At 45.2% G+C, this 27,563-nt stretch overlaps 1 protein-coding gene across 1 annotated transcript; it reads left to right on the top strand.

The window, feature by feature from the left end:
* Positions 1 to 210: 210 nt before the first annotated feature.
* On the top strand, positions 211 to 26,461 carry LOC142004257 (V-type proton ATPase subunit B, brain isoform). The gene is made up of 14 exons (XM_074981777.1): positions 211 to 345; positions 6,670 to 6,725; positions 8,677 to 8,775; positions 9,905 to 9,998; positions 10,114 to 10,191; positions 11,224 to 11,363; positions 16,135 to 16,236; positions 17,139 to 17,236; positions 17,904 to 18,027; positions 18,823 to 18,973; positions 20,043 to 20,125; positions 20,909 to 21,013; positions 21,669 to 21,798; positions 21,904 to 26,461. The coding sequence occupies exons 1-14, from the start codon at positions 219 to 221 to the stop codon at positions 22,044 to 22,046; spliced, it is 1,530 nt and encodes a 509-aa protein (XP_074837878.1). The 5' UTR covers positions 211 to 218; the 3' UTR covers positions 22,047 to 26,461.
* The last annotated feature ends 1,102 nt before the right edge of the window (positions 26,462 to 27,563 follow it).

Raw genomic sequence — 27,563 nt, 5'->3', positions numbered from 1 at the left:
CCTTTCCTCTTGCACTCGTCACCCACTCCCCCCGTTTCAGCACCCGGGCCAGCTCCCAAGCCTCTGGCGGCCGCGCTCGTCCCGCCTCCAGTTCCGGGCCTCGGGGGCGCGCCCGGCCGCGGCGCACGCCGGCGGGGGCGGGGCGGTGGAGGGCGGAAGGGTATATGAGCGCCTGCGCAGGGGGGGGGGGGCTGCGGCTCCAGACGCGCGGAGACAAGATGGCGCTGCGGGTCATCCGGGGGATGGTGAACGGGGCCGTGTCCGAGCTGGCCGGGGGTAACGCCGGCGCTGGCCGGGAGCAGGCAGCGGCGGTCAGCCGGGACTACATCTCCCAGCCGAGGCTCAGTGAGTGCCGGGCCGCGGCGTTGCGCTCCCAGGCGCCCGCTGCGGCAGCTGGGCCGGGGCGTCCCGAGCACTCCGCGGTGGGGGAGATGCTGGGCGGAGGGGGGGTGTCCGTGTCTCAGCCTCCGGTGCGGGGGAGGCGGGGGTTGGAGTGGGATGTGCCGGTGCGGTTTGGGCGGGGGCTCCTTGTTGCAGCCTCCGGGGTTGGGCGGGCGGCGGGGTTGTGCTGGAGGGGAGAGTCCCTGGTGCAGCCCTGGTGAAGGGGTGACCAGTGGAGTAGAGAAGGGGGCATCCTGCCCCAGCCGGGGGAGCTTGGGCGAAGAGGGAAACCCTGCTGCACCCCCGGTGTGGAGTGGGAGACGCTGGATTAAGTGCCCTGTGAGCGCTGCATCTTCAAACCCAGGCTGTAATTACTCGTGCTCTGCCCTCCATCCCGGACAGGCTGGGCCTGAGCCCTTGTGCCTGCGTTCCAGAGCAGAGCCACAGCTGTGTCCCCCCACACCCACAACCCCTTTTTTTCCTGCCATTCGATTTCCCTGCCCTTACGACTCTAAAGGTCAGTTGTGCTTCCCTTGGCTGAGGGCCCTTATCTATGGCAGGTAGTTCTTGGTGTGTCACTGCACCCTGGCTATTGTCCCAGGTGTAGCCCTTTTTTCTGTGCCTGTTGCGATATTTCTCTGTCCTGTTGTGTCTCCCCACTTGTCTCCCCACTCCAGTATCTTGGGTGGCTGAAGTGTTAACTGGGTAGAAATAGACCAGGCTGGCTCCAGTTTGTATCAATTAGAGTACATCTGCCCTCTTAGTTTCAGGATCTGGGTCTGCATGGAGTAGGAGTAAAACAGAAGCTGGGTGTATGTGCCTTATGAATGGAACTGGATCTGAGAAACCAGTGTTCCCTGCCCCCCCCCCAGCATTGCCACCTTTGTGCATGTGGAAGTGTAGCAAAGTTGATGTCCCCTGTCTGTGGTAAAGCTGTAGAGACTTGTTTTGGGAAAAACACTTATTCCACCTGGGCAAATAGGAAAGTCAGGTGGCTTTATCTAGTTTTTTGACACATGTAATGGTGTTTCCTTGTAATATTACCCCATGGGACTCTTGGTATAGATGAGAGACAAATGAAAATTAAGAGATTCTAGTGGAAAAATGATGGTGGCTAAATTTACTAGGCAAAACTCCTTGGAAATAACAGTAGGCATGGTGCAGTATTATCCACAACAAGAGCATTGTGTGTGCTGGGTATAGCTGCAAATAAATTCCAATTTGGGTAGAAACAGTTGTATAATCAGCAGATGGTAGATACTGCTTTTACTTTGTATCCTTAAAGTGGTGTGGTACATAAGTATTTTTATGGAGTATTAATTGTACTCTTTTTTTACTTGAGTAAAGGACAGTAAAGGATTGTGAAACAACACTCTTCATAGGAGTTGAGTAATCTGTTCCTCATCCATTTCAAGGTCAGGTGATTACATTGCAGATTAATGGGTGTGTGAAGCTGACTATATAGATTGGCAAGATGTATCTTACAATAAAGGATTTTTAACAAATGTTAAATGTGGTCTGGAGCAGATGTTACATAACTTAAGAACCATGACTGCAGCTGTCTGCAAATGTCAAAATGACTTCTTTATTTTGGCTCTACTGTAAAATCCTGTCATGTTTAAATTTAGTAAAGGATATTTGGGTTGAGAAGGTCACATCTAGTTGTTCTACACACATCTCAGGAGAACTTGCTTGCTCTCATTTGGAAATGCCTGTGTTTTTAGAAGGATGGGACAAACTGGAAACTTTTGAATTTGAGTGTACTCGAGAAGTTTGCGAGGGGTTTGTATGTATGAGTTAGGGGATGGAATTAGATGTGTCCTGATTGCTCCATTAGTGATAACTGTCTTCTAAGGTTCTGATGAATGGAGTACTGAAATGGAGCAAGGTGGATCTCTGGAGATGCAGTACCAAGTCTCTTTCATGCAACTTGGGCTGCTAGGAGGTCTACCACTAACATCCTTACAATGTGCTAGAGGTGAGGTTACTGCTGCTGGATATCAGTGTGAGCTGATGCCCAGGTGCCAGCTAAGGGTCTGGTGGGGCAAAGGGGGGTGATGCCACACCAGCAGCTATGCTAAGCAGCCAGGGCAGGCTGGGTTCTTTGGTTTGTGTTTAGTTGGGGTACAGCAGCAAGAGGAAAATTACACTTAGAGAGGCTTGAAGAGGTCAATGTTGCCTGGCAGTGTTACCAACACTTGCACTGTTTATTGGGCTCTTAGAAGATATTTAGGAGTAAATTATAGCTAAATTCAGTTAAACTTCTGGGTGGTGTAGTCTCATTCTTAATTCAAAATCAGTAAGGATGCAAATATTTTTATTTTTACTATTACATAAGTAAAACTGGGACTCAACTGCTATGAGCTGACAGGCTTTACTGGATACAGGAGTTGGAATTTCTTTAATAGGTATAACTACAGAACTTTGAGTAAATGACAAATACTGATACACGTAGTCTGTAATTATCCATTATGTTATAGTTCCCCATATGACAAATCAGATTTCTAGAAGTAACTGGAGATATTACTGAAAACAGTGTGAAGTGATTGAGGGGAGGGGTTGAGTTTTTTTTGTACATTGTATCTGTTGTAATTGTGAAAGTTGAGGAAAAGGGGAAATGCAATGATTGTGCTGGGCAGTTTTCTCCACTCAAACCTTTTACTGCAATATGGGAATGAGGAAGGCCAAAACTGATTAGAGGAGCATCTTTGCTAGAACTCTTGATTTAGCTCAAGTGAAGTTGTGTGATTTAGTAACTCTGTGAAAGAATCTGTATAGGTAAGTAGTATGCATTTGCTGTCTGTATAGGAAAGTAACACCTTTGACTGTTTTTGAGTATTGGAATTGGTACCCAAGTCCAGATCAATAACTGTGGATGCAAAAAAGTCATGCAGAATCTTCTTAATCCAAAAGTAGAAGGGAACAAGACACCAAAGCCCAAGATAGAGCCAAATGGGGAAGTTTGGTGATTTGAGCATGAGGTTTGGAACACTTGTTTATTTCCTGCAGTCTTAGCTCTGTCTTTTTAAGGTGGAATTGCATACAGTTGAGTGGTTTTGTTGGGTGAGCCCTTGAAAAATTAAGTGCATGTGGTCTTTGCGTGGACAATAAAGCTTCTGTGGTCAGGTATCGGCATGCATTCGTCCAGCTTTTTGCAGAATTGAGCCTTACTCTGTTGCTGGGCTCTTGCTGTCTGCCTTCCACTTCATAGGCATCTGCATTTTTGTGGAATATATATTTAGTTTGTAACACTCTTGCCTTGGGATGCTGTGAGGTAGTATGGTGTCTAGATGTAAACATATTAGTTTGAGATTTGACTGTGACCTGCTTCATCATTGGAGTGGCTAAAATTACTGAAAAATGGGATTTTGAGTTCCTTATATGATACCAAAAGGTTTAATGATGATGTTTAAAGTAATCAAACTGATTATCTGAACAGTTGACAGTGCTAGGAAGTGAGCTTTTTGCCCTGAATCAGTGAGGAAGTGCTGACAAGATTGTCACAAGTTAAAATGTAATATTGCTCAATATACCATCTCCGTTTGCAAATGTCTAGCTGCAGCCTCACCCTGATTTTTTAAGCATTCACATTGGCTAAAAACACTGAATAGTTCAAATTGGCCTACCAAAAATGAACTGTGTCCAGTTCAACAAGAAGTCCTGTGGCACCTGAAAGACTAACAGATATTTTGGAGCGTAAGCTTTAGTGGGCAAAGACCTGTTTCATCAGCTGCACAAGTCTTTGCCCACGGAAAGCTTATGCTCCAAAATATCTTAGTCTTTCAGTTGCCACATGACTCCTTGTTCTTGAAGTTACAGACTAACATGGTTACCTCTGATACTTATGTCCAGTTCAGAGGAACTCGGAATGCCTATCTTGGGACAAGGAAATAGTTTCTTGTAAGTAGTAAAGATACAGAGCTAGACTTCTCATCCTCTAGTGTTGTCATTTATCAAAATTTATTTGTAACTACCCAAATGTGATAGAACGGCTCCTAAAACCTGCTTACACAGAATAGTATCTGATTTCTGTTATCTCCAAGTTAAAATATTTAGAGCTTCTACTGTCATATAATTTTTATCTGCATAGGCATGCCAAGTAATCAAATGTCAGATATTGGAGTGGGGCCAGCTCCACTGCTACCACCAGTGGGCATGCAGGTGACTTTGAGCCCTGCTGTAGCTGGCCCCCCAGCCACTGGCATCTAGCCCCACTGCATTCCCTGGCCAGACAGTGTGCCCCAGAGCTGACAGTCCTGCAGCTGCCTCCCTGAGCCCTCTGCAACTGTCCCTACTCACTGGTCCCAGCTAGGTGGCCACTGCCAGTTAACTGAGTATACAGGTATAACCCAGCTTTTCCTGTTTTGTGTTTGTTCATCAGCAAACCAGTGAGACTTTTGTTAACACTGTAACTATCACACTGTTGATGTTATACATAAAAGATTATTTAAGTACACAGCTGTCAGTGTGTACTAAACTTTCACATTGTACTCCTGTGTTGTTTTTTCAGGTCTTTATAGTCTGCTTGTATCCAAATGAGGTTTGTGATTTTCCCCTAAGAATAATGGTTCCTGGTAACATTTATTTCTTGGTCAATTATTCTGTTTTCCCAATCTAGAAATAGCTGTACTTGCTCACGTTTTCCCCTGTGATAATTGATTGACGATTACTCTTTTCTTCCTCTTCCCTTGTGACTCTGGTGGAGTCTTGTGGCTCTCAAACACTTCCTATATTCACAGAACAAGTGAGGCTAAGCTTCCACAGAGACACGGGTGCCCCATTTGGGAGTAATAGGGATTCTAGTGGAGTAACTTGCATGATGATTGGAAAATAGTTTCCTGTTGTCAGTGTTTGCAAAGTTATGGTCTACACATTTAATAGTAGTGTCTTACTACCCAAAAGATGCAGTAAATGCAAGGTGCATGATAAAACCAGTCTTGTGAACTGTTGGGCTCGTCTCATGCCACTGTCCTATGAGTCATTTAATGCCCACTAGTTTGGACAAATGTTCAGAGGCAGCTGTGAAGTATGCATACCCCTTAGCAACTTAGTCATACCAAAATTAACCCTTTGTAGGCAGTGCTATGTCAACATGAGCACTTCTCTTTTCGGCATAGCTATTGCCTTTCTGGAAAGCGGATTAACTGTGCTGGGAGCTCTCTTTGTTGCAGTACCTCTACACTTAAGCACTGCATTGGTGCAGCAGTTTTGATTCTCTCTTTAGTGTATTCCTAATCTTTGTTTGTTTAAAATATTTGACGTTAGACATCTGTGCACATTTGTTTCTCAAAGACTTGAGACAATGCACTTTGGATAATGTTCACCACTATTCATATAAGTTCTGGGTTACCAGCTGAAGTGTAACACCATCTTTCATCATGTAGTTCCTTGGCTTTTCTTGGAGTGGTGCTGAAAGGTTCCCTTCCAACAGCAGCTGGCATGGTATGCCAGAATGTTTCCCAAATACATTCTAGGTGCTTTGAGGATCAGCAGTTTTTGAGCAAGTGAGATGCCTTATCTGTTCATATGAGAATAAAATAAACTTCATGTAATGCAGAATTTCTGGGTGTATGTTAACATCACAAAGCTGAATACTATATTGCTCTTGTTAAAGATGACTGTTAGATTTGAATCTTGAGATTCAAGATGGGGTATTCACACACTGCTTTGATTTCTGTCAAAAGACTCAGTCAGCAAGTTACTACCCCGACCCTACACTTCAAAAGTTGCTATAGCTGACTTTAAGATTTTTGCAGTTTATTTTGTAGTATTTCTCAACTGTTAGACTTTGCGAAGTTGATAAAATCTTTGCATGCATCCCTTTGATTGCCTTTTTGACCCATCAGAAAGGTAGTTCTCTGTACACAGCACAGATAAACAAGAATTTAGGATAACTGGCCAGTTGAACTTCATTTGATTGGAAAAAATGGAATTTAGATAGTTTTCTTTGCTTAAGCTTGACCATGTTATATAGGCTTAAATTACTGAGCTCATGGCCCTTTTCTGGTCATAGTAGCCTCACCAATGCTACAGTATCCTGTCACGTCACCAGAGGATATTGGCCAAGTAGTGATGCAAAGAAAAGAGTGGTGTTTACAGAATCAGCTGCACCAGGTAATGGCACTTGCTGTTCTGTACACATTGTATCCACTAAACATGGACGGTATCATGAATTTAGAGGTGAATAGATCCCATAGTTTGCAAAGGGGGTGTTCTTCAACTCATTCGGCATAGACTGCTTGTACTGCTTTTGAATGTATTGTCTGACTTGCACCTTTTATATTTCAGCATATAAAACCGTATCAGGAGTTAATGGTCCGCTGGTAATCTTGGATCAAGTTAAGGTAAAAAGCAACTTAGTGAAATCTTCTTTTGAAGATGTTGCAGGAAAGCTGGCGAGCAATTTAGACCAGGGATGGGACACATGAGTAGCCCTCCTTTACCTCAGTGGACCATAGCAACCTATGGGCTGCAGGGGTTCCATGTGCAGCCCCACAGCCCCTGTGTATGTCCCCCTTCCACATGCCTCACTCACTGGGGCCTGGGTGCCCTGCACTTCCTATGCCACCCCTTCCCTCCCAGCATTTTTAGAGATTGTCATTCTTCCAGCTCTGGGAGGGAGAGGGCAGAGCATCGAGAGATCACAAATCAGGCAGTTTGTGTACTCCAAAAGTGCTGGGAGGGAGGAGGAGGTGTAGGAAGTATGGGGCTCTAGGGCCCTGGTGTGCAAGAGGTGTGTGGGCAGAGCAGGCGGTGGAGGCCCACAAGCAGAGCCCCAAGAAGACCGCATGTGACCTTTGAGCCACGAATTATTGTTCTGGACACAGATTTGAATGGTTTCGGCATTCCGAGAGTCTGATCTAGTTTAAACATGATCTTGTTTATATTCCAAACATTCGGAACTAAATACCAAAACTTGCCCCACAGACTGCTTCAGCACACGAACAGGCTGTCAGGCACCCTGATGGGAAAAAATATCCCGAGAGTGAAACGGCAAGTGAAACAACAGTGCTGTTCAAATGTCTATATTTGAGAGAAGTTCAGAAGCAGATGCTACTGTCGAACAGTCTAAACTCTAATACATACTATTTTTTAAAGTATTTGGTGCACAGCATTCATAGAATCATAGAATGGTAGAACTGGAAGGGAACTCGAGAGGGCATAGAGTTCAGTCCCCTGCCCTCACTGCAGGACCAAGCACTGTCTAGAGACCATCCCTGATAGAGGTCTATCTTACCTGCTCTTAAATATCTCCAGCGATGGAGATTCTACAACATCTCTAGGCAATTTATTCCCGTGTTTAACCATCCTGATGGTTGGGAAGTTTTTCCTAATGTCCAACCTAAACCTCTCTTGCTGCAGTTTAAAGCCCACTGCTCCTTGTCCTGTCCTCAGAGGCTTAGGAGAACAATTTTTGTCCATCCTCCTTGTTAATCCTCTTTTAGGTACTTGGAAACTGCTTTCATGTCCTCTGAGTCTTCTCTTTTCCAAACTAAACAAGTGCAAACCCTGTTGGATTCACGAACAGAAGGAAACAGTTGAAGATTTTAGCATATGCTTTCCAAATATTTTAGTGGAGTTAGGAGCCCAGGGGTATTTTTGTTTCACAGGAGGATTTTTGTTGGATGGGGGGGTGTTACTGGTGTTGCCTGTGGTGGACAAACTATTATTTTTCCTTGCTAGAGTTCTTGGTTTCTCTAACATGGATCTTTGTGCTCAACTAGTGGCATATGGCTTCAAATAAGTTTGAGGCTATGATTTTTTTCAGAACATTTCAGATTCACTTTAGACAAGAATCTCTTTCCTCTGGTTTGCCAGTTTGTCTAATCTACCACTAAAATTTAGCAGTTTATTATGAAGAACAGCTACATTTTTGTCAGCAAACCTTAACTGCCTTGGAGTGTCCCTTTTACTTTGTAACAGCAACAAAGTATCCTGTGGCACCTTATAGACTAACAGAAAAGTTTTGAGCATGAGCTTTTGTGAGCACAGACTCACTTCATCAGATGCTGGTCTTGGAAATCTGCAGGGTCAGGTATGTATATTTATACCTGGCCCTGCTGATTTCCAAGACCAGCATCTGATGAAGTGAGTCTGCTCACGAAAGCTCATGCTCAAAACTTTTGTTAGTCTGTAAGGTGCCACAGGACCCTTTGTTGCTGTTACAGATCCAGACTAACATGGCTACTGCTCCGGTAGCTTTTTGTCTCAAGGTCTATTATATCTGTTATGAATAGTGTGATAACTCTATGTGCATTTTAACTTTTGTTGCTGTCTTAGTGTTTTCTGCATTAGTTTCCTAGGTTTGCAGAAATTGTCCACTTGACGCTTCCTGATGGCACAAAGAGAAGCGGGCAGGTTCTAGAAGTCAGTGGCTCCAAGGCTGTGGTTCAGGTAAACTAGGGGCAGAATTGTCCCATGAAGACTTTGCATCATTCTGGGCTGTGGCAAATCTGAAGTCTTTTTTAACATAATGTAGCCTTCATGAGTGAAAGCATGGTCTAAGTGCAAAAATGATAGCAAATAATTAGTGATAACATTCACTTTTTCCTTTTGCTTAAAAATTAAGGAAAAAGTTCTCTCACAGTAGGGTCTTGTAGATATGCACAGGAGTCGTGCTCATCACTGCCATTCAACATGTACTACCACAATGTAGCTCCGTTGCAAGGCTTCAACATACTGAAGACACATCAATGTGTAATTCTAAAAGCAGCTGTTAATAGTTACCACTGTAAACCTACTGAGCCGAAGAGCATCACTTGGTAGGCAGAAGAAAATAATCTTAAATTTTAAAGAAAGGACCCCTATAGCCTCGGGCACTTTCTGGTTATCTTGTTTCACATGCTGGCTAGGGCTACACTAATTCCCCTTTGGGAGGAGGAATGGAAATGAGATGGAAAATTCAGATTAAGTGCTGGTTTTTTCAAATCTTGCACTTCATTTGCATTATGGAGTGATTTGATTCCAGGAGATGTTTCTGAAAGCAAAAACAACCATGAAGATGGGATTCCTTCAGGAAAAAACCCATTTTTGAAAGAACCCTACTACAAAATAGGAAGAAGAGTTCTTTTGAAAAAGGGTTTGTTTTAACTCAGTGCTCCGCCTCCCCCCCATGCTGAAGGAACCCCATCTACACAATGTTTTTGCTTTCAGAAAAGTGTCTTCTGCAAATTTGATATTACGAAAATGAGGCATGAGATTTGAAAATAGTGCTTCATTTGCATTTTCAATCTCCCTTATTTGCATTCTTCCTCTGAAAAGGGAATGTAGTGTAGTTGTAGCTGTCATCTGTAAAATGCCATTAACATAGTTTTACAATGAACAGTTCTTAAATGGTCTCGGAAAGTATTAGAGATATGTCTTGCTTTTACTGCTTGTTGATTAACTCATTGTTTTGTGTTAAAGAATTACTGACCTGTGTATCTCCATCCTAGTGTTCACAAATCTTTGCACAATGTTTATCTGCCTTGTGCTCAAGGAGCACTTACACTTTTCACCTGGTATCTCTTCTGGTAAATTGCAGGTATTTGAGGGAACTTCAGGTATTGATGCTAAGAAAACGTCATGTGAATTTACTGGGGACATTCTTCGAACCCCAGTATCTGAAGATATGCTTGGTATGTGCTAGCTCTTGCTCTTTGGGTCAAATTGATTTATTTTCATGGGTGGAAAAGCAGTTACTTAACTGCTGTCTTGTTCATATAATCATACTTTTTCTTACTGTTTCTGCAGGTCGTGTATTTAATGGATCAGGAAAACCTATTGACAGAGGTCCCATGGTCTTGGCTGAAGATTACTTGGACATTATGGGTATGGATTTTTATAAAATGTTTTGTTCTTTGGAGTGGCATAAGTCTTTTGCTTTTGAGTAATCTTAGTGGCAGGCTTCTAACTGAACCTCTGAATGCTAATTGGCAGCATAAATTAAAACAGTATGCTGAAGAGTATTTAGTACTTTACTGAGCATTTTGCTTGTAACATAAAAGAAAATGACAAAATTGAGACAGAAGAGGTGACTTCTGTGCATCTGAAGTGAATCTGTGCTCAAACTCATGCTCAAAACTTTTCTGTTAGTCTCTAAGGTGCCACAGGACCCTTCGTTGCTGTTAGAGGTGACTTCTGTGCATCCTCTCCCAAACCAGGAGGTTTGATACAATTCAGTTAAATCTGTCAATTGTTTGAAGCAGAGGGAATATCAGGGAGCACTCAGGCTGCACAGATATAAAAGGACCTCTGGTTCAAAAATTATTCATGGTGCTCATTTCTAGCAGGGAACAGGAGTCTGACTTCAGACCTGAATTGCATTATGCACTCTGCACAAAACAGACAAACCCCTTTCCAGAGGCCTTGAAATGTCAGGGCCACCGCTTAATTTCTGAAGGGTGCACAAAGTACTGAGTGCCCAGTAACTCATTAGGAGGTTGTTCATAAACTGTTGAGAGGGGCCCACAGGGCAAGTGGTACCCTGGTCTGTTTTTTCCTACAGTAATGCATTGCGGCTGTAAATTAGGGAGGGAGCTTTGGTTAAAGTGGTTTAATAGGATTAATTGTAATAGGATTGTGGAAACTTCTCCCAAAGATAAGAGGATGTTAATTTCCCCCTCAGGAATATCCTTTCCTTTTTGTCTTCATGCATATAAAATGCCAAATTGATGATCTTATGACTCATTTAAAAAAAAGGCTTAATGTCTAACTTGAACCAAAATATCTGTTGAGCTAAAACATTTGTGGTACTAAGTACAATACATTTTTGTAGCCTTAGTTTGAAACCTTGCCTTGGAAACTTTATCTAGCTCGAACAATGCACAGGTGAATAATGTGATTTCTCTGAAAATACAATAGGTCAACCGATCAATCCACAGTGTCGAATCTACCCAGAAGAGATGATTCAGACTGGCATTTCTGCTATAGATGGCATGAACAGCATTGCCAGAGGACAGAAAATTCCCATATTCTCTGCTGCTGGTTTGCCCCATAACGAGGTATGTGCTTTGATGGGGTGTTGAGAGCCTTGGGGGAACACAAGATGGTGAAAACATTCAATTCTGCAATTCAGAGTATTTAAAATGAATGATTGCTGTGATTATAGTGGGGAAGAGGCTAAGAATATTTGTGTATATAAAATAAATAAAAATGAACAAACTTTAAAATAGAGTAAGTCTCTTGATCTCCCAGGATATTTCATTATCACAGTGACTGGCCATATGGTACAGGTTTGTAATCTTCTACTCCTAATATCAGTTTTCTGCCTTCCATTTTTCTCTTGCTTTTGGGCTCAGCACAAATATCTGGGATACCCTTTGTGATGGAGTCGGGGGAGTGCATGTGAGAGTCAGGCTGGATGTGAGAGGCAAGGATGACCCTGGGGCTACAACTGGCAGGTAACACCTCTGCCCTGAACAAAGAGGAGGGAGGAGCCGAGCTGGGTTTTCGAATCGGGGGGGCGGCAGTGAGAGGCTAGGGAAAGAGGAGCTGGAAGGCAGCCAGCCTGAGGAGGGGGAAAGCTACACCCCTCGGGGTCCTCTCCCCAGGACGGGTTGAAAGGACTGTCTGACTGCTGTAATGTCGCTTCTGTGAGAAACTGGGCATCTATTGCCTAATAATCCTTCTGTTGTACCTGCTGAGTGAGTCACTCCTGCCAGTGGATGGGGTGCAGTGCAGAGGGACTCCTGAACCCCATCACACTGGTGTTAGAAGTGGGATGCACTGCACCCATGGATGAGCTCCCAGCAGTGGCTGACTGAGGGCAAGAGAAGGAAGGAGCCTCACAAGAGCCAGGGGGGAACAGAGCAATTCCTGCAGCCGCTGCTGGTGAGCGGATACCCTGGGAGACAGCAGGGAGATGGATTATAACGGACTCCTAAAGGCAGAGCTAGTGGGGCTGTGCAGAGAGAGGGGCCTGATGGGGAAGGTGACCAAGGTCCAGCTGATTGCCCAGCTGGAAGAGTGACCAATCCGGGGCGGGGCAGAGCCTGTCCCGGCAGAAAGTGGCTGGTCATCTGTGGGAAGTGTTTCGGATTCTCCGACAGGAGTGGGGGCTTGACGCAGTCAGACACACACATGGTGCCCACCAGGTCATGCTCAGCTAGCGGTGGTCCATCGCGGGCAGAGTCCCCCGCTGCAGAGCTGCGATGGCTGGAGCTCGAGGTGAGATTAAAGGAACTGGAAGCCCAGGAATGGCAGAGGGAACGTGAGCGCCAGGAATGGGAAAGAGCATGAACACGAGCGCCAGCTACGAGAGAGAGAGTGGGAGAAGAAGCAGGAGGAGAGAACGAGAACGGGAGCATGAGCGGGCCATGGCAGAGGCGAGAGGCCAAGAGGCCCCAGCTGCGGTAAGCAGGAAGAGGGCCAGACGGCTCGGGGTGGCCAGTCACTTGGAGATGCGCGTGCTGGCCCAGTGGCAGGACCCAGGGGACATGGACGAGTTTCTTACTGCCTTTGAGCAAGCCTGAGAGTTGCATGAGGTTCCCCCAGCTGAGTGGCTCCGGCACCTCACCCCCTTGCTGGGCCAGAAGGCCGCAGTGGTGTTCAGCCAGCTGGAGGGGCTACAGCCTGGGGACTATCAACGGTTCAAACAGGCCCTGCTGCATAAGTTCGGGCTGCCTCCGGAGATGTACAAGAAGAGGTTCCAGGAGGCGCGGAAGAGGCCAGAGGAAACCCATGTAGATACAACTGCCTGCCTGAGGCAATACTACTGGAGTGGGTGTTCAGAATGGGAGCCCAGTCCGTAGAGGACCTGATAGAGCTGGCGGTCCTAGAGCGATTCTATGAGATGTGCTCACCTGACCTGAGGGTGTGGCTTGTGGGCTGGTGGCCAAGGGATTCACACAATGCAGGGAAACTGGCAGATGACTTCACAAACAGCTGGGCCAGGTTTGAAAGTGAGCCCCACAAAGAGAGGGAGTCCTGGAGGGAGAGGGAGTCCTGGAGGGACTGAGAATCTGAGACCGGTTCCTGACCGTATGACAGAGGGGACCACCTCTTGGGCAAGTCCAGGAAAGGCCAGCCACCCACCCCCCCGAGAGCCAAGCAGAGCCTGGACAGAGCAGCTGGCCCAAGGGACACAACAAGACCCAGGCTGTTACCGCTGTGGGAGAAAGGGGCATAGAGCAGCCCAGTGCCCCAAGCTCCCAGACAGGTTGAGCAGGCCAGGGGGGTCATGGAGTCAACTGGGGGGAGTCCCAGAAGCCAGAGGGGCTGGTGGCCAAGGTGGGTGGTGCTGACAGTGGGCATGTGGATTGGGCCGAGTCCACCCCACAGACCAACTCCGCAGGGGGACCAAATGCTCAGAGGTCAGTTTACAGAGTGGGGGCAGCACTACCTCTGTGGAGCAAGTGTCTCAAACACCTTGAGGTAGATGGGGGGAAAAAGGTCACAGGGTTCTGGGACACAGGTGCTGACGTGATGCTGGCCTGACCTGGGGTGGTGGCACCAGGCTGCATGATACCCAATTTGCACCTGACAATAACAGGAATTGATGGGACCCCTTTCAGGATGCCCATGGTGAGGGTGCACCTGAAATGGGGGAACAAGGAAGGCCGCAAGGAGGTGGGCGTGCACAGCCATTTGCCAGTGGATGTACTGATGGGGGCTGACCTGGAGAACTGGCCAGGTGAACGCCCTCATGCCCTGGTCCTGACCTGTAGCCAAAGAAAACGAGGGGTGCGTTCCCCAGATTGAGGGGTACAGGCCCAGCCAGGGGTATGGGGGCCAACCCCGAGAGAAAGGGGGCCCCCAAAAACCAGATCTCACAGGCCAGGGGTGCTGGAGCCAGGCAGGGAGCGGGGAAGTAGCATCTTCCCCTGCCCAGCAGATGGAGATCAAGGAGGTGCTGCATTCACACCAACAGCTGTTCTCGGACAGACCCGGATGCACTGACCTAGCTGTCCACCGAATAGATAGGCACCCACGGCCCTGTCAAGTGTGTGCCATTCAGAGCCACAGGGAAGATGGCTCAGGACATAGAGCAGGAGGTTAAAGACATGCTGGCTCTGGGGGTGATCCAACCCTCATCCAGCCCCTGGGCCTCTTCCGTGGTTAGTCCCTAAAAAAGATGAGTCTGTTCGCTTTTGTGTGGACTATCGCAAGCTTAATGCCATCACTGTATCGGACGCCTACCCCATGCCCAGGCCTGATGACCTTTTAGACAAGCTGGGGGAAGCCTGTTACCTCACCACCATAGACCTCACCAAGGGGTACTGGCAAGTGCTGTTAGACCAAGATGCCCGGCTCAAGTCACGTTTCATCACCCCTGTGGGGCTCTACGAGTTCCTGGTCCTGCCCTTTGGCCTCAAGGGGGCACCTGCTACCTTCGAGTGTCTGGTGGACCAGCTACTGAAAGGGATGGAGAGCTTTGCCCTGGCTTACATGGACGACATTTGCATCTTCAGCCAGACATGGGAGGACCATGTGTCCCAGGTCAAGCAGGTGCTGGACGGACTCCAGAAGGCTGGTCTGACTATCAAGGCAGGGAGGTGCAAGGTGGGAATGGCTGAGGTGACCTACCTGGGCCACAAGGTGGGCAGCGGCTGCTTAAAGCCAGAGCCAGCTAAAGTGGAGGCTGTCAGAGATTGGTCAACACCCCAGATGGGGAAGCGGGTCCAGGCCTTCATTGGGATGGCGGGGTACTACCAGAGGTTTGTGCCCCACTTTAGCTCCATCGCAGCCCCCCTCACGGAGCTGTGTAAAAAGGGAAAGCCTGACAAGGTGGTCTGGACGGAGCAGTGCCAAGAGGCCCTTGGCGCACTGAAGGAGGCTCTGGTCAAGGCCCCAGTGCTGGCAAATCCAGACTTCAACAAACCCTTCCTGGTGTTCACTGATGCCTCAGATGTGGGGCTGGGGGCGGTGCTAATGCAGGTGAATGACAAAGGGGAGAAACACCCCATTGTGTACCTGAGTAAGAAGCTGCTGCCCTGGGAGCAGAACTACGCAGCCATAGAGAAGGAATGTCTGGCCATGGTGTGGGCACTGGGGAAGCTGCAGCCGTACCTGTTTGGATGGTGTTTCACCGTGTACACCGATCACTCACCCCTGACCTGGCTGCATCACATGAAAGGGGCCAATGCCAAGCTCCTGCGGTGGAGTCTGCTCCTGCAGGACTACGACATGGAGGTGGTCCATGTGAAGGGGAACAACACCACCATAGCCGATGCTCTGTCATGCAGGGAGGGCCCCGAACTTCCCCAGGTCACTGGCTAAGTGACCCCGCTCAGTTTGGTCTGGAAGGGGGGAGAGATGTGATCGAGTGGGGGGAGTGCATGTGTGAGTCAGGCTGGATGTGAGGGGCAAGGATGACCCTGGGGCTACAACTGGCAGGTAACACTTCTGCCCTGAACAAAGAGGAGGGAGGAGCCGAGCTGGGTTTTTGAATCGGGGGGGCGGCAGTGAGAGGCTAGGGAAAGGAGCTGGAAGGCAGCCAGCCTGAGGAGGGGGAAAGCTACACCCCGGAGGGGCACCCCTCGGGGTCCTCTCCCCAGGACGGGTTGAAAGGACTGTCTGACTGCTGTACTGTGGCTTCTGTGAGAAACTGGGCATCTGTTGCCTAATAAACCTTCCGTTGTACCTGCTGAGTGAGAGTCACTCCTGCCAGCGGACGGGGTGCAGTGCAGAGGGACCCCTGAACCCCATCACACCCTTTCTATTTATTCATGTCAAAAAGTAACTTATTCCCTGTGGTAGCCTACTCTGCACAGTAGATAAATGCATGCAATTTACATCAGTTGACTTATGCAACTCCTTCTGCATGCCTTTCAGATTGCAGCACAGATATGTCGCCAGGCTGGCTTAGTGAAGAAATCCAAAGATGTGATGGACTACAGTGAAGAGAACTTTGCCATTGTGTTTGCTGCTATGGGTGTAAGTACCGTTCAGCTCAGGTACATAAGTGGTTTCTTTCATATGCTTGGAGTGCTGACAAAGACTGAAAAATCAATCCCAGTTGGCATTTCACTGGAGTGATGAGTGTAATAATTTTAGTGGTGCTTGGCACATTTAAGGTCAGCCTGTATTTTAGCTGCTGTAAAAGCAATAGTATGAGCTAATAGATGAATCTACCTATTATAGTCTGACTGGATAATGTCTTAGGAGATGGAATGACATCTTTAAGAATAGGCGATTCCACTGTAATAGAAAAAAATCAGAACATTTTAAAGGATCCCAAGCACTGCATTTTAAGCAACTTAGTTAACTGTGCATATTGCCCATATTTTCCCCTTCAGTTCTGGCAGGGATTGAATTTTTATGCATCAGGATATTGTGTTGCCTTCAGTAGCAGGCAGTAGATTCCTGTGAAATCTAAACAACTGATTCTTAACAAATGTTGCTTCTGTCATTGCATTGTCAGTCCTCTGATTAGGAGGAGACACAATTGCTGTTGTTTGTCTCTCCTTCATGGGACAGTGCTGATTAAAAACAATATCCAAGTTCCATGATGTGCATGTGTCCAAGCTAGCTCTTTGGAATTATGCAAGACATCTGAGTATTTTATGTGGCTCCCTCCAGACTGACAGTTGTCTTCACCTGACTCAAGTTAGTCCTGAGAATAAGGCAAGGTATTCATCTATCTTCCTCCTGCCACATTTGGTCCTGAGCTCTGGTAATTCTTAGTGACAGGGTTACTGAAAGCACATGCTGACAGTAGAAATATTAAAGGCTTGCGCCATCTCTGATCCAATCTCTTTGCACCAAAATTACTTACATTATAGAATGGGAATTTAAACAGTCTTCCTGTTTGCAAGTGACCAATATTGTGATTTTAGGTGAACATGGAAACAGCTCGGTTTTTCAAATCTGACTTTGAGGAAAATGGGTCCATGGACAATGTGTGTCTGTTCTTGAACCTGGCCAATGATCCAACGTAAGTAGGAAAAATGGTGGTTTTTCCCAACCAGAAATAGTGTTGGTGTACTTGAAAAATGACACTCTGGTATGCCAAAGTTGCTGAAAACCTGTTCTGAGAACCTTAGAATGATAAGGTTAGAATGAACCACAATGGTTTCCTAGTCTAGCCCCTGCCAAGACACAGGATTTTGTCTGAACCATCCAAGAGATGGTGATTCAGCTCCTTTTGAAAACCTCCGGTGAAGAAGCTTTCATGGTCTCCCAAGACAGTCTCTTCCATTATCCTTGAAAGCAGTCAAATTACAGACTTGCCAGATATTTTACTTCAGTGACACTAGGCTCTGGAATACTGTAGACCTGGACACTGATGTGCATCCCAATTAGTATACTGAGTAGGTTTCACCTGGTTCTCTAACCAATGTTTCCTCTAATTGTATCATCCATGTCTGGGATAAATTTGATATGCACCGAGGCATGTGTGAATGTGCACTACCAATAGAAACACATGCTGGTGGCTGTAGGCACTCTGGATGCTCTGCTAATCAGCAGGATGGCTTTGAATCCCTTCCAGGTGGCTGCCTGCACACTTGGTTTATGGGAAATGCTTCCTGTTCTGCTTCCTCTTACTTTGAGTTACTTAATCTGTACACTTGTGACCTCAACATGCCATTCTGTTCTTTCAGCATTGAGCGTATTATCACACCTCGACTCGCTCTAACCACAGCTGAATTCTTGGCCTATCAGTGTGAGAAGCATGTACTGGTCATTCTGACGGACATGAGCTCCTATGCTGAAGCTCTACGAGAGGTACTCATTCCTGCTTAGCAAATAAATCTCTCCATGTTAGGCACCCTGCAGAATGTGAGCAAAAATGGATGAGTAACTTATTCAGTAAACCTCAACTTGTTCCTCAGTCCCTTTTTCAGAAGGATACATACACCATTAAGAAAACCCGTCTGTCAGATTTTAAATAACTCCAGGCAAATTAATCTCTATCTGGGGCTGGACTGTGCATGCAGATGACTTTCCTTATTGTATGTTAAACCAGACAAATGTAAGTTGGCCCTATCAGAAATCAGAGTACACAGAAACCTCCCACTTGAAAACTAATTTATCCAGGTTCTTATAGTGCATGTAAACATATTTACTGAGGTTTGTACTCAAGGTTAAGCTACTTCCTGCATTTTTCAGGCTTCTGACATTAGCCAGAATGTCCATAAAGCGCTGGAAACTTGAGTTGTTTGCCTGAATATAGAATTTATTCTTAGTGGTGATGGATTCAGTAGTTCCTTAGCCTTGGAAGCAATTTCTGATCAGCATTATGGGATCTCAGATTTACACAGTGATCCTCATTCATAGCTTGTGGGTACTCTCTTGTACAGGATTTGAATAGCTGTATTTTGGTGCCACCATGTGGCAAGCCCTGTTAATCATTCATATAATGCATGCATCTGACAAAGCAGCTCTTTGCCCACAAAAGCATATGCTCCAAAATATGTATTAGTGCGTAAGGTGCCACAGGACTTGTCATTAATATCACTTGTGTGCAAAGGCAGCTTTGTGGTAATGAGCTTTGAATAACTGTGCCTGGCTTGCCTGCAGGTTTCAGCAGCTAGAGAGGAAGTGCCTGGCCGACGTGGCTTCCCTGGTTACATGTACACTGACTTGGCCACTATATATGAACGAGCTGGGCGTGTGAAAGGCAGGAATGGCTCCATTACTCAAATTCCTATTCTTACCATGCCCAATGATGGTGAGTCCTGGCTACTGGTTTTCTGAGTAGATTAACTGATTTTTTTCACTTATGGGCATGTGACATGACTAATTTGTGGCATGTAGTCCTTAGATTGCTGTTGCAGTATTGCTATGTGCATTCCCTGGAAGGGTATACACTTGGCTGATAGAGGGTAATCCACATGATGCTTGATTAATACGACTCAGGAGGCTGGAATTGCTAGTTTTATTCATAGGCTTGGATGGGACTTTGACAAGTCTTCTAGCCCACTCACCTTCATTCAAGGCAAGTTCAAATATTAGACCATCCCTGACAGGTATCTGCCCAGTCTACTGTTAGTCTAATGATGATGAAGATTCTACTATTTCCACAGTTACGTTTCTTCCCCTTAATTGGGTGCTGGAGCTCCTCTAGAATTTGGATAAAGATCTGCAACCTCATATTGGCCAAGAAGAGAGAAGCCAAACCTTAACAAAACGTGTCCATCCTATTGTGCACCACATGTCTTCTCAAACAATCAGATCTGTTACATAGCTGTGGGGCTCAGATGTGCATGCAGTATTTTAGTTGTGTTGGTCTTATTCTACGCAAGGTGTGAGACGCACTTTTATTTTTCAACTTCTGCTCTTGAAAGACAAGGTTGTTTCTACAGAGCTCTGAAGGCCTGGAGCTTCTGTCACCACCAAGATGACTTGCAGAGCAAGCTGCCTCTAATGCATTGCATTTTTTCTAGTAATAGTGGCATGGAAAACGCTGCCTAGGGTTTTCAAATGCCATTTATGTTGGTTTAAGAAACCTATTGGTTTTTGTTGCATCTCTTGGTCCCCTTTCTTAATGGGTATATTTGTGTAGTTGAGATGGCACAGCTGTTTCGTCATTCTCTGCTCGCTTATGTCTGATATTTGCATTAGCTTGAATGAATTTTAAAAGGGAAGTCAGTGCCCTTAATGTTTTGTTTAGATTATGGAATCTGAAGAAAAATATGCTGCTCAGGCATCTGTTAGAACGATGACACAATGTGGCTCTGGCTGGAATGGGTATAAAAAGCATGATCTGAAAACTAACATAAAACCGCTTCCTTGTCTAGATATTACTCATCCCATCCCTGACTTGACTGGATATATTACTGAGGGGCAAATCTATGTGGATAGGCAGCTGCACAACAGACAGGTAGGTTCCACATCTCTGAGCAATCTTACATGAGAAGTTCTGAAAGCTTGTTTTAGCCAAGTTCACCATTGGCTGCTGCTTCTGATGAAAATGTTTGAGGATGGACTTTTGTATACTGCTGATCTGGTTGAAACTCTAGATCCTCAGCATCTCTAGAAGTGGGCAGCTCTCCAGGAAAAGATGGTGTATCCTGAAGAGTGAAGGTCTAAAAACAATTGTCAGATTATCAGAATTGGGTGTCTGAATTACTTGTCATTTGCAAGGTGTCCACAATTTGAGTAGATTTCAATATAATGGGTTATGAAGATCCTATTTTTATGCTGACAAATTCTTTCCTTGCAAAGACATGCCAGAACCTGAGGGCCAGTTCAAAAAGCCATTTAAAAGTAGATATTGACCACTCCTCTTCAGACCTGTCAGGTTGTGCTTTTTATTTTCTGTTCTCCCTTTTGCACGTATTAGCACTTGGGAGGCTACATTTGAATCTGAATTAATCTGAATCAGAATGCAAAGTTTCAAAAACAATATTTACAAATTTGTGGTGCTGGTATGAGCCAATTAGCAACACTGAATACATGGCAATGCTAAAAGCAGAAGGTACCAGGCTACTGGTTTATCGAACAGTGGTGTAAATGCCACCAGCTTTCTCTCAAGTCTTTATATTGTGAATGGATTGTAGGATTCATATAGGAAGAAAATGTCTTACCTCGCAAGCACTTTCATGTAACATGTCAAACCTCCACATTTGTTTAGTGTTATCCATTAACTTTTTTCCTCCCAAAGGTTTACCCACCTATTAATGTGTTACCGTCCTTGTCTCGACTGATGAAGTCTGCCATTGGAGAGGGTATGACCAGGAAGGACCATTCAGATGTTTCCAATCAGCTGGTATGCATTACCTTTCTTATGTGGAATCTGTAGTGAGCTGAAGGTAACATCTTTGCTGCTACCAGTGAGCACCCTGAAAAGTTCATATGTGGTTAGCACTTTGAAATCTGAAGCAGCCTCACTCTAAAGTTGAGACTCTGCTGATAAGAGCTCTTGTACAAATCTGTAAGAGACCCCTCTCCCTATTTGGATGTGCTGACTACTGAAAAACCCTCTTTGGTTCCTGGGCTTTGTCTGAAACATACCTATGCTCTCTAATAATAAATAGTGTGTGGTGGTCTTTCCTGGCTTGTTCTGCTGTATGCTGCTTATCTTTCTACACAAACCACTCTGTCTCTTGTGCAGTGTCATTATCCAGTAAATTCTGAAAATCCAACCAAAGTCAAGTTTTGTTCTCTAACTTATTCTAATACTAATCTATTCAGATTCTTAACACTGCACCAAATCCTGTGGGGTCTGAACAATATCATACTGTTTCTTGCTCCCCTATTCCTCAGCTCTGCTTAAAATCATTGAAGACTCTGGAATAAAACCCCCAAATTCTTTTGTCCTACCCAGACAGTACTCTCGACAGTATTTAAAAACTCATATAACCACTTGTAAGAGGTCAAACACTTCATGATCTTTTTCCCTGTTTGTTTCCCCTCCCTTCTAGTATGCCTGCTATGCAATTGGAAAGGATGTGCAAGCTATGAAGGCTGTAGTTGGTGAAGAGGCTCTTACCTCAGATGATCTTCTGTATCTGGAGTTTTTGCAGAAGTTTGAAAGGAACTTCATTGCTCAGGGTGAGTGTGTGGGACACTCATACCGTGTTACACTGGAGTGACTAGGTCCGGTTTTTGATGCTGACCTTTTGAGCTGTTCCATAACTTAATCTCATTCCTCTTCAGGTCCCTATGAAAATCGCACCGTTTACGAGACCCTGGACATTGGCTGGCAGCTTCTGCGAATCTTCCCCAAAGAGATGCTGAAGAGAATTCCTCAGAGCACGCTGGCAGAGTTCTACCCTCGAGACTCTACTGCAAAGCACTAAGCCCAGCTCCATCTCTAGCTCTGCACTCTGTGAAAGGCTATTTAGTGTCCTCTTTCATGTGTTGGTGTTTACTTGTCACTCCTGTAATTAAAAGCAAGCATAAGTGACATGTTGTGCCAGTGCTCCTGATGTGTTAAGTTGATAAATTTAAAATACCCCTTTCCAAAGCCTGGATTTTCACTGGTTTTGGTAAAATGCCTGAGGGGAAGAAGCTTGAAAGTCACCTATCTCTGTAGATGTATAACTGCAGTTAATAGAATTGTCTTAGACTGATGTTGTTTTAAATCATCTCAGGAGAGGGATTACCAGATGCTGCACTTGGTCTCCAAAGCAGGAACAAATATAACTAGTTATTTAGGAGGAGTCGAGGAGCAAATTGTACACCCCTTTCCACTTGCCCAGAGCATCTGTGTTCAGTCTCATCACATGCTACTGCTCTGCTGTTTGCTTAGAACAGATGGTGCTCTGTACTGCTGTGCTATTACAATTGATGGAGAGACTAGCAAGAGGAAATTTGGCTTTGTGGCAGTGTACATCTGAGCACCAGAACACAATTTCCTCTCGGCTTTAATTAGAGCTGGGGGATCTTTGGTCATTTTGCTGCTGTCCCCAGAGTTATGTATATTTGAATTGCAGCATTTGCACAGAGTTCTTTGAGTAGCCCAGCAAGAGTCCTACCTCTTCAGGGATCCGAAGGAGTAGATCTCTATATAAGGATCATCAGATTGTCCTAATCTTGGGCCAAGGAGTCAATCAACCTGTTAAACTGTCCCTTGAAGAAAAGGTAGAGAAGCAGGAAACTTACTGCAACCATTCCACTTCCCAAAATATAGAAATTGCCAATATAAATGCTAATACCCACTGCTATCCCAGATGATGCAAACCCTGATAGTATAGCACTGTGGATGATCCAAAGGTTGAGGCTCTCCTCATTGGAAAACTGAACTGTTATCCCATTCTAGGAGAACCATATTACACCAGTTCCTCCAGGTGCAATTGTATTGGTGGGCCCCAATTTTTGTAATTCAGCAGTCTTTTTCTAGATGATGCAGAGGGGCAGAAGGCAACTCTTGTGGGCATGCAGGAGAGGACAGTTTAATTCTTCTTTGGATGGCATTGAGGCTAAAAGCACACTTCTGAGTGTGGATTTGTCTAGCCAGTTTAGAGTGGGCAACAGTGAAGTGTTTCCAAAACCCTCTTATCCCAGACAGTATCTCCATGCTTGGAATTATTTTAAAAAGGGTTTAAAGCCTGTGCTGAGTAGGTTTGAGTTCCTCCTTTGCCTGCTTTCCATTTCCAGGCTAATCTGGTCACTTCAGATTTTTGCTTTCCACACATGAGTTTGGAACCATGTTACTACCTTTCTGGACAAGCGTTAAACTCAGAGGTGCAACATTGTTTAAACTGTGCTGATTACTCTGACTTCAGCTTGTCCTTGGTGTTGCCTCTGCAGCTCTGTCCTATGCTGGTCTGATTTTTCTTGTGTTTGGTCTCTGTAACTTGGGTGCAGTAGCAATATTTTAGTGTGTTCCATCTGAAAGTTGTCAGTTCTATTTTCCCCCTCCCCAAGAAAAATAGGAAGGTGTTGGCATGAGAATATTTTAATGTAGAAAATGTGATATCTGAATAAGTTAAATATGAAAAAATAAATGTTGAAGGAAATCAAGTCTTAGTGGCTCTGTAGTGAAAAAAGTTCTGCCTTGGGCTTTCCTGAGGTATGTTAAATTTTAGAAGTAATTTGGAACACAGCAGGTGTTCCCCCCTCATCTCCCAGTTCCAGTGAAACTCTCTTACACATGCATCTGCTATAGTAAAGTACAAAACTCAAGACCTGCTGATAAAATTGTGACCAATCTTCCTTGTGTTTGTCAGCAATTTTTACATGGAGACATGAGCTTGCATCTGATTAGTTTTCCAAGTACAGTTATCGGAGCAGTAGCCAGGTAAATCTGTGTCCACAAAAATAAGCAGTCCTGTGGCACCTGATTGACCAACAGATGTATTGGATCATAAGCTTTTTGTGGGCCAAGACCTGCTTTATGAGGTGCAGCCCAACTACAATTGTGATTGTGGTTCAGTGCATAAATTGGCAATGACAAATTAGCTGTGCACCTGGTGGACCAGTATCCCTGAACTAAATCTAATTCTACAAACATGCAGTAGTGGACATGAAACTTAAGACAATTACCATGTCTCAGCTCTGGACTTGAATGTCCCCTCTCCTTATGCTTGCTGGTATGAGCTGTAGTGGTTCAGAGATATAGATCACCATGGGTCTATCTTCTGCTTTTTGTAATACATTGGAAAATGAAGAAGAGGATGGTTTTATGGTCAGGAGCAGAGAAAGGGGAAGAGGTCCTGTTTCTGGGTTTTCCCAAGCATCCCTGGCCAAATCCTCTCTGCTGCCTTTCCCCCACTAATAACACGGGGGTTCTATTTTTCCCCACACGTATTAGTGACACGCATGTATAACAATGGCATGCTAATAGCACATGAGATGCTGAAAACCAAGCCCCCCTTCTGCATCCAGTCAGAGCACTCCTAGGATTCAATGGGCACATCCTGCAAATTCTAGATGCACAAGTAGCAAAATTATCCTATGCTTGGAGCCTTTCTTGGTACAGCAGAGAAGTGGGACGAGAGCCAGCAGAAAGGCATTTGAGGGTGACCTTGGCTAAGGCCATGCCTATATGCCGCCTTCCCCATCTGTAAAATGTAAATCATACTCCCTTTTGTAAGGTGTCTTGTGAGCCTTTGATGGAAAGGGGGAAGGATGGTCATAGATCTGTAAGCTGAATGCTTGGACAGCTGCCTAGGAGAGATTAGGTGATGCTCAGCAGAGCACCCACAGCTGGCAGAATGTTCACCACCACTAGAAACATTTGCACATCTTGGCGCACAGAATGTATTCTGACCATGGATGGAAAAATAATCAGGGGGAATCCTGATCCTAACTTCCACTGAGTTCAGTGGAAGAAGTTGAAATACATTTGACTCAGAACCTTGCCCAAGGTCATGGAGGCAGTGGTCTTGCCCTTGTTAATCATTCAGAAATTGCAAATCAGGGTCCAAAAAACAATCAATTGGTGATTGTTGCAAAGCAAAGCTGTTGGGTGTTTAGAACTCAGGACTGCACAGCAATATCCTGAGTTCTGCTGCAGAGCTACACTCCCCTTAGAGGAAAGGATTGCAATTAAGCTTTTAATTTAACTGCTTTAAATTATGGTAGCCTAGTGAACCTGCTTTCTAGCTAAGGGAAGACTGGATTTGTCTGGGCTTGCTCTTTGCTTGGGAATTACAGAAGAGGATCCAAAGTTCATGAGTGACCTCATGCAAAGGTGATTTCAAACCATCAGGCTGGCAGAAGGGATTCCTTAAGCAATGCAGCACCTGGAACAAAGGCCAAGCAAACATTCACAAAGCAGGAATATCATGGAACAAGGTACCTGTCCTTAAATTTCTCCAGAATTGTGCAGTTTAAGAAACCAAAAAAAATTCCACAAATGTGAATTGGCTGGAATAAAGCCTGAATTTTCACCTTCTGAGAAGCCAGTGTATTTGCTCTAACTGAGGTGCCTGTCAGTCAGACAGGCACTTGCCTGGCAAAGGTGTTATGTGGGTCTGCTGACTAACGAAGGTGCTGCAATAGTTTCTCATATGACAAGCCTGCTGTATCATGATGGAAAAGGGTTTCTGCTCGCTTTCCTTAGAGGGTAGGAGGGAGCTGCTCATTACTGGTTGCTGAAGGTTTTTGAGATTCTTACAAATTGGGGAGGCTTTACTAATGAGATCCCTGCTCATATGGTCAAGGAGATGGCACATACTTCATATAAGTGACCCAGAAGGTAGACGCAGGTCTGGATGTTTCGCTTGTTTAGTTAAGCAATGGCTTCTTCCAGGCCTGTATAGAGTGTACTTAGCTGCCTGTCTACTAGAGGGTAATGTCTAAATGTATAACATTTTTAATGGTAGTGTCTTTTTGGTTAAATGCCCTGCACAATTATGGTTCTTCTAGGACTTTTAAAATGCTAATGAACTGCTAGATATTTGGTCTAGTAACCCTAGGGCTGAATGAAAATTTTGATACTTATTTTAAAAACTGATGTCAAAACTGAATTTTTGCACAACTCCCAAATGCACTATTCTTCCTTTCCCCTACCTCTTCCTCAAGCTGTTCTACCCTGTTTCTGTAATTTCTTCTGTCTTAAAAAAGCATATAGATTAATGCTTTGAAAGTAAGTAGTGACTCTAATTACTTGACAGAGGACACCTTTTAAAGTGTTTGCATTTTGGAGGGAGACAGTTGTTGTGGAGGGGATCTCAGTGTGTCAATTTATTTCTAGTGAGTGTTCAGCAGTTGCTAAAGCTCAAGAGTTCAGTGGCTGAGTGGGAACCCCAAATAACTAGCAGCTACTGAAAATCTGGATTGTAAATTTCCTGAAATTAATTATCCTGATTCTTTAACTTGTTACCATCTTGTGTAAGGCATAAAGATCACTTCTTATATCCCCCTGCTATGGTGATCTTGCTTTCTGGCATGTCGTCATCCCTTAGGCCCATGTAATCCAATTCCCATTAACTCTTGCTTTCTTCTGTGGAGGTGTTCGTGGGGAAACTGTTACTCTCTTCTCTTTAGATGGTGTGTTGAAGCCACAGCCTGCACCTGCATGTGTTTCTACTGGTGGTGCACATCTGCATGTGGGCCTAAGTAGCAAGAGTCGGAATGACCCATTCTAACCACAGGGAATGATGGCTATTGGAGCAGTTGCAGCATGTTCTGGACTCAGTGCGCATTTGCTTAGAATAGCTTCTTAAAGACATGGAAGCAGCCTGTGGAATGACTGGAAGAGGTCTTGTGATTTTGTGTAATGTAGCATGTGATGCTGTGCTGCAGCCCTGCATTAGACACATGGATTCCCCTGTGCCTAATAGCTATGGGACTCAGGTACCCAAGTCTCTAAGGCAGCTTTGAAAACTTGTCCTCTCTCAAATGGAACACTTCATACTCAGTCAGTGAGTATGGAAGAGTCTGGAAGTGCATGGACTCTCTCCTAATGAACTCTTCCACAGCAGGGACTAGAGTTTTCATGTGACGTGAAAACAAATGTAACTAGACCTAAATTTTGGAAGTGAACTATGGCAATTCATAGCCAATCCCTAGATCTATTAAAGCCTGCTCACTCTAGATACTGAGATTCATTCAACATAGTTGTTGCATGCTTGGTTAAGTGCTTTTTCTTGACTGTCATCTAGTTCTCAAAGTGGACTGTCCTTGACCTTGAAAAGAGAGCCTCTAATCTCCAATTTGTTGCCATCTGACTTTGTTCTGGCTGTAATTTTTCCGGGGAGGCCTAGGGTGAATAAGAAGGGAAGTTAAGTGTCTGGGTTTAGGGTGACCATATCTCCCTGTCTCAAATATGGGACAGGGAGCTATGGGGGTGGAGACCGACGGCAGCTCCTAGCTCCACCAAGCCCCAGGGAAGCAGCAGATTAGGCGCTCGCCACCCAGAGCCCCTG

The sequence above is a fragment of the Carettochelys insculpta genome, chromosome 31, assembly GCF_033958435.1.
Source record: "Carettochelys insculpta isolate YL-2023 chromosome 31, ASM3395843v1, whole genome shotgun sequence".
Lineage (NCBI taxonomy): Eukaryota > Metazoa > Chordata > Testudines > Carettochelyidae > Carettochelys > Carettochelys insculpta.
This window is presented reverse-complemented; position numbering and strand designations above follow the sequence as displayed.

Coding starts and splice junctions, on each gene's coding strand:
- LOC142004257 (XM_074981777.1), top strand. CDS start 219: ATGGCGCTGCGGGTCATCCGGGGGATGGTGAACGGGGCCGTGTCCGAG. Junction 346..6,669: donor CATCTCCCAGCCGAGGCTCA/GTGAGTGCCGGG, acceptor TTTATATTTCAG/CATATAAAACCGTATCAGGA. Junction 17,237..17,903: donor AACCTGGCCAATGATCCAAC/GTAAGTAGGAAA, acceptor CTGTTCTTTCAG/CATTGAGCGTATTATCACAC.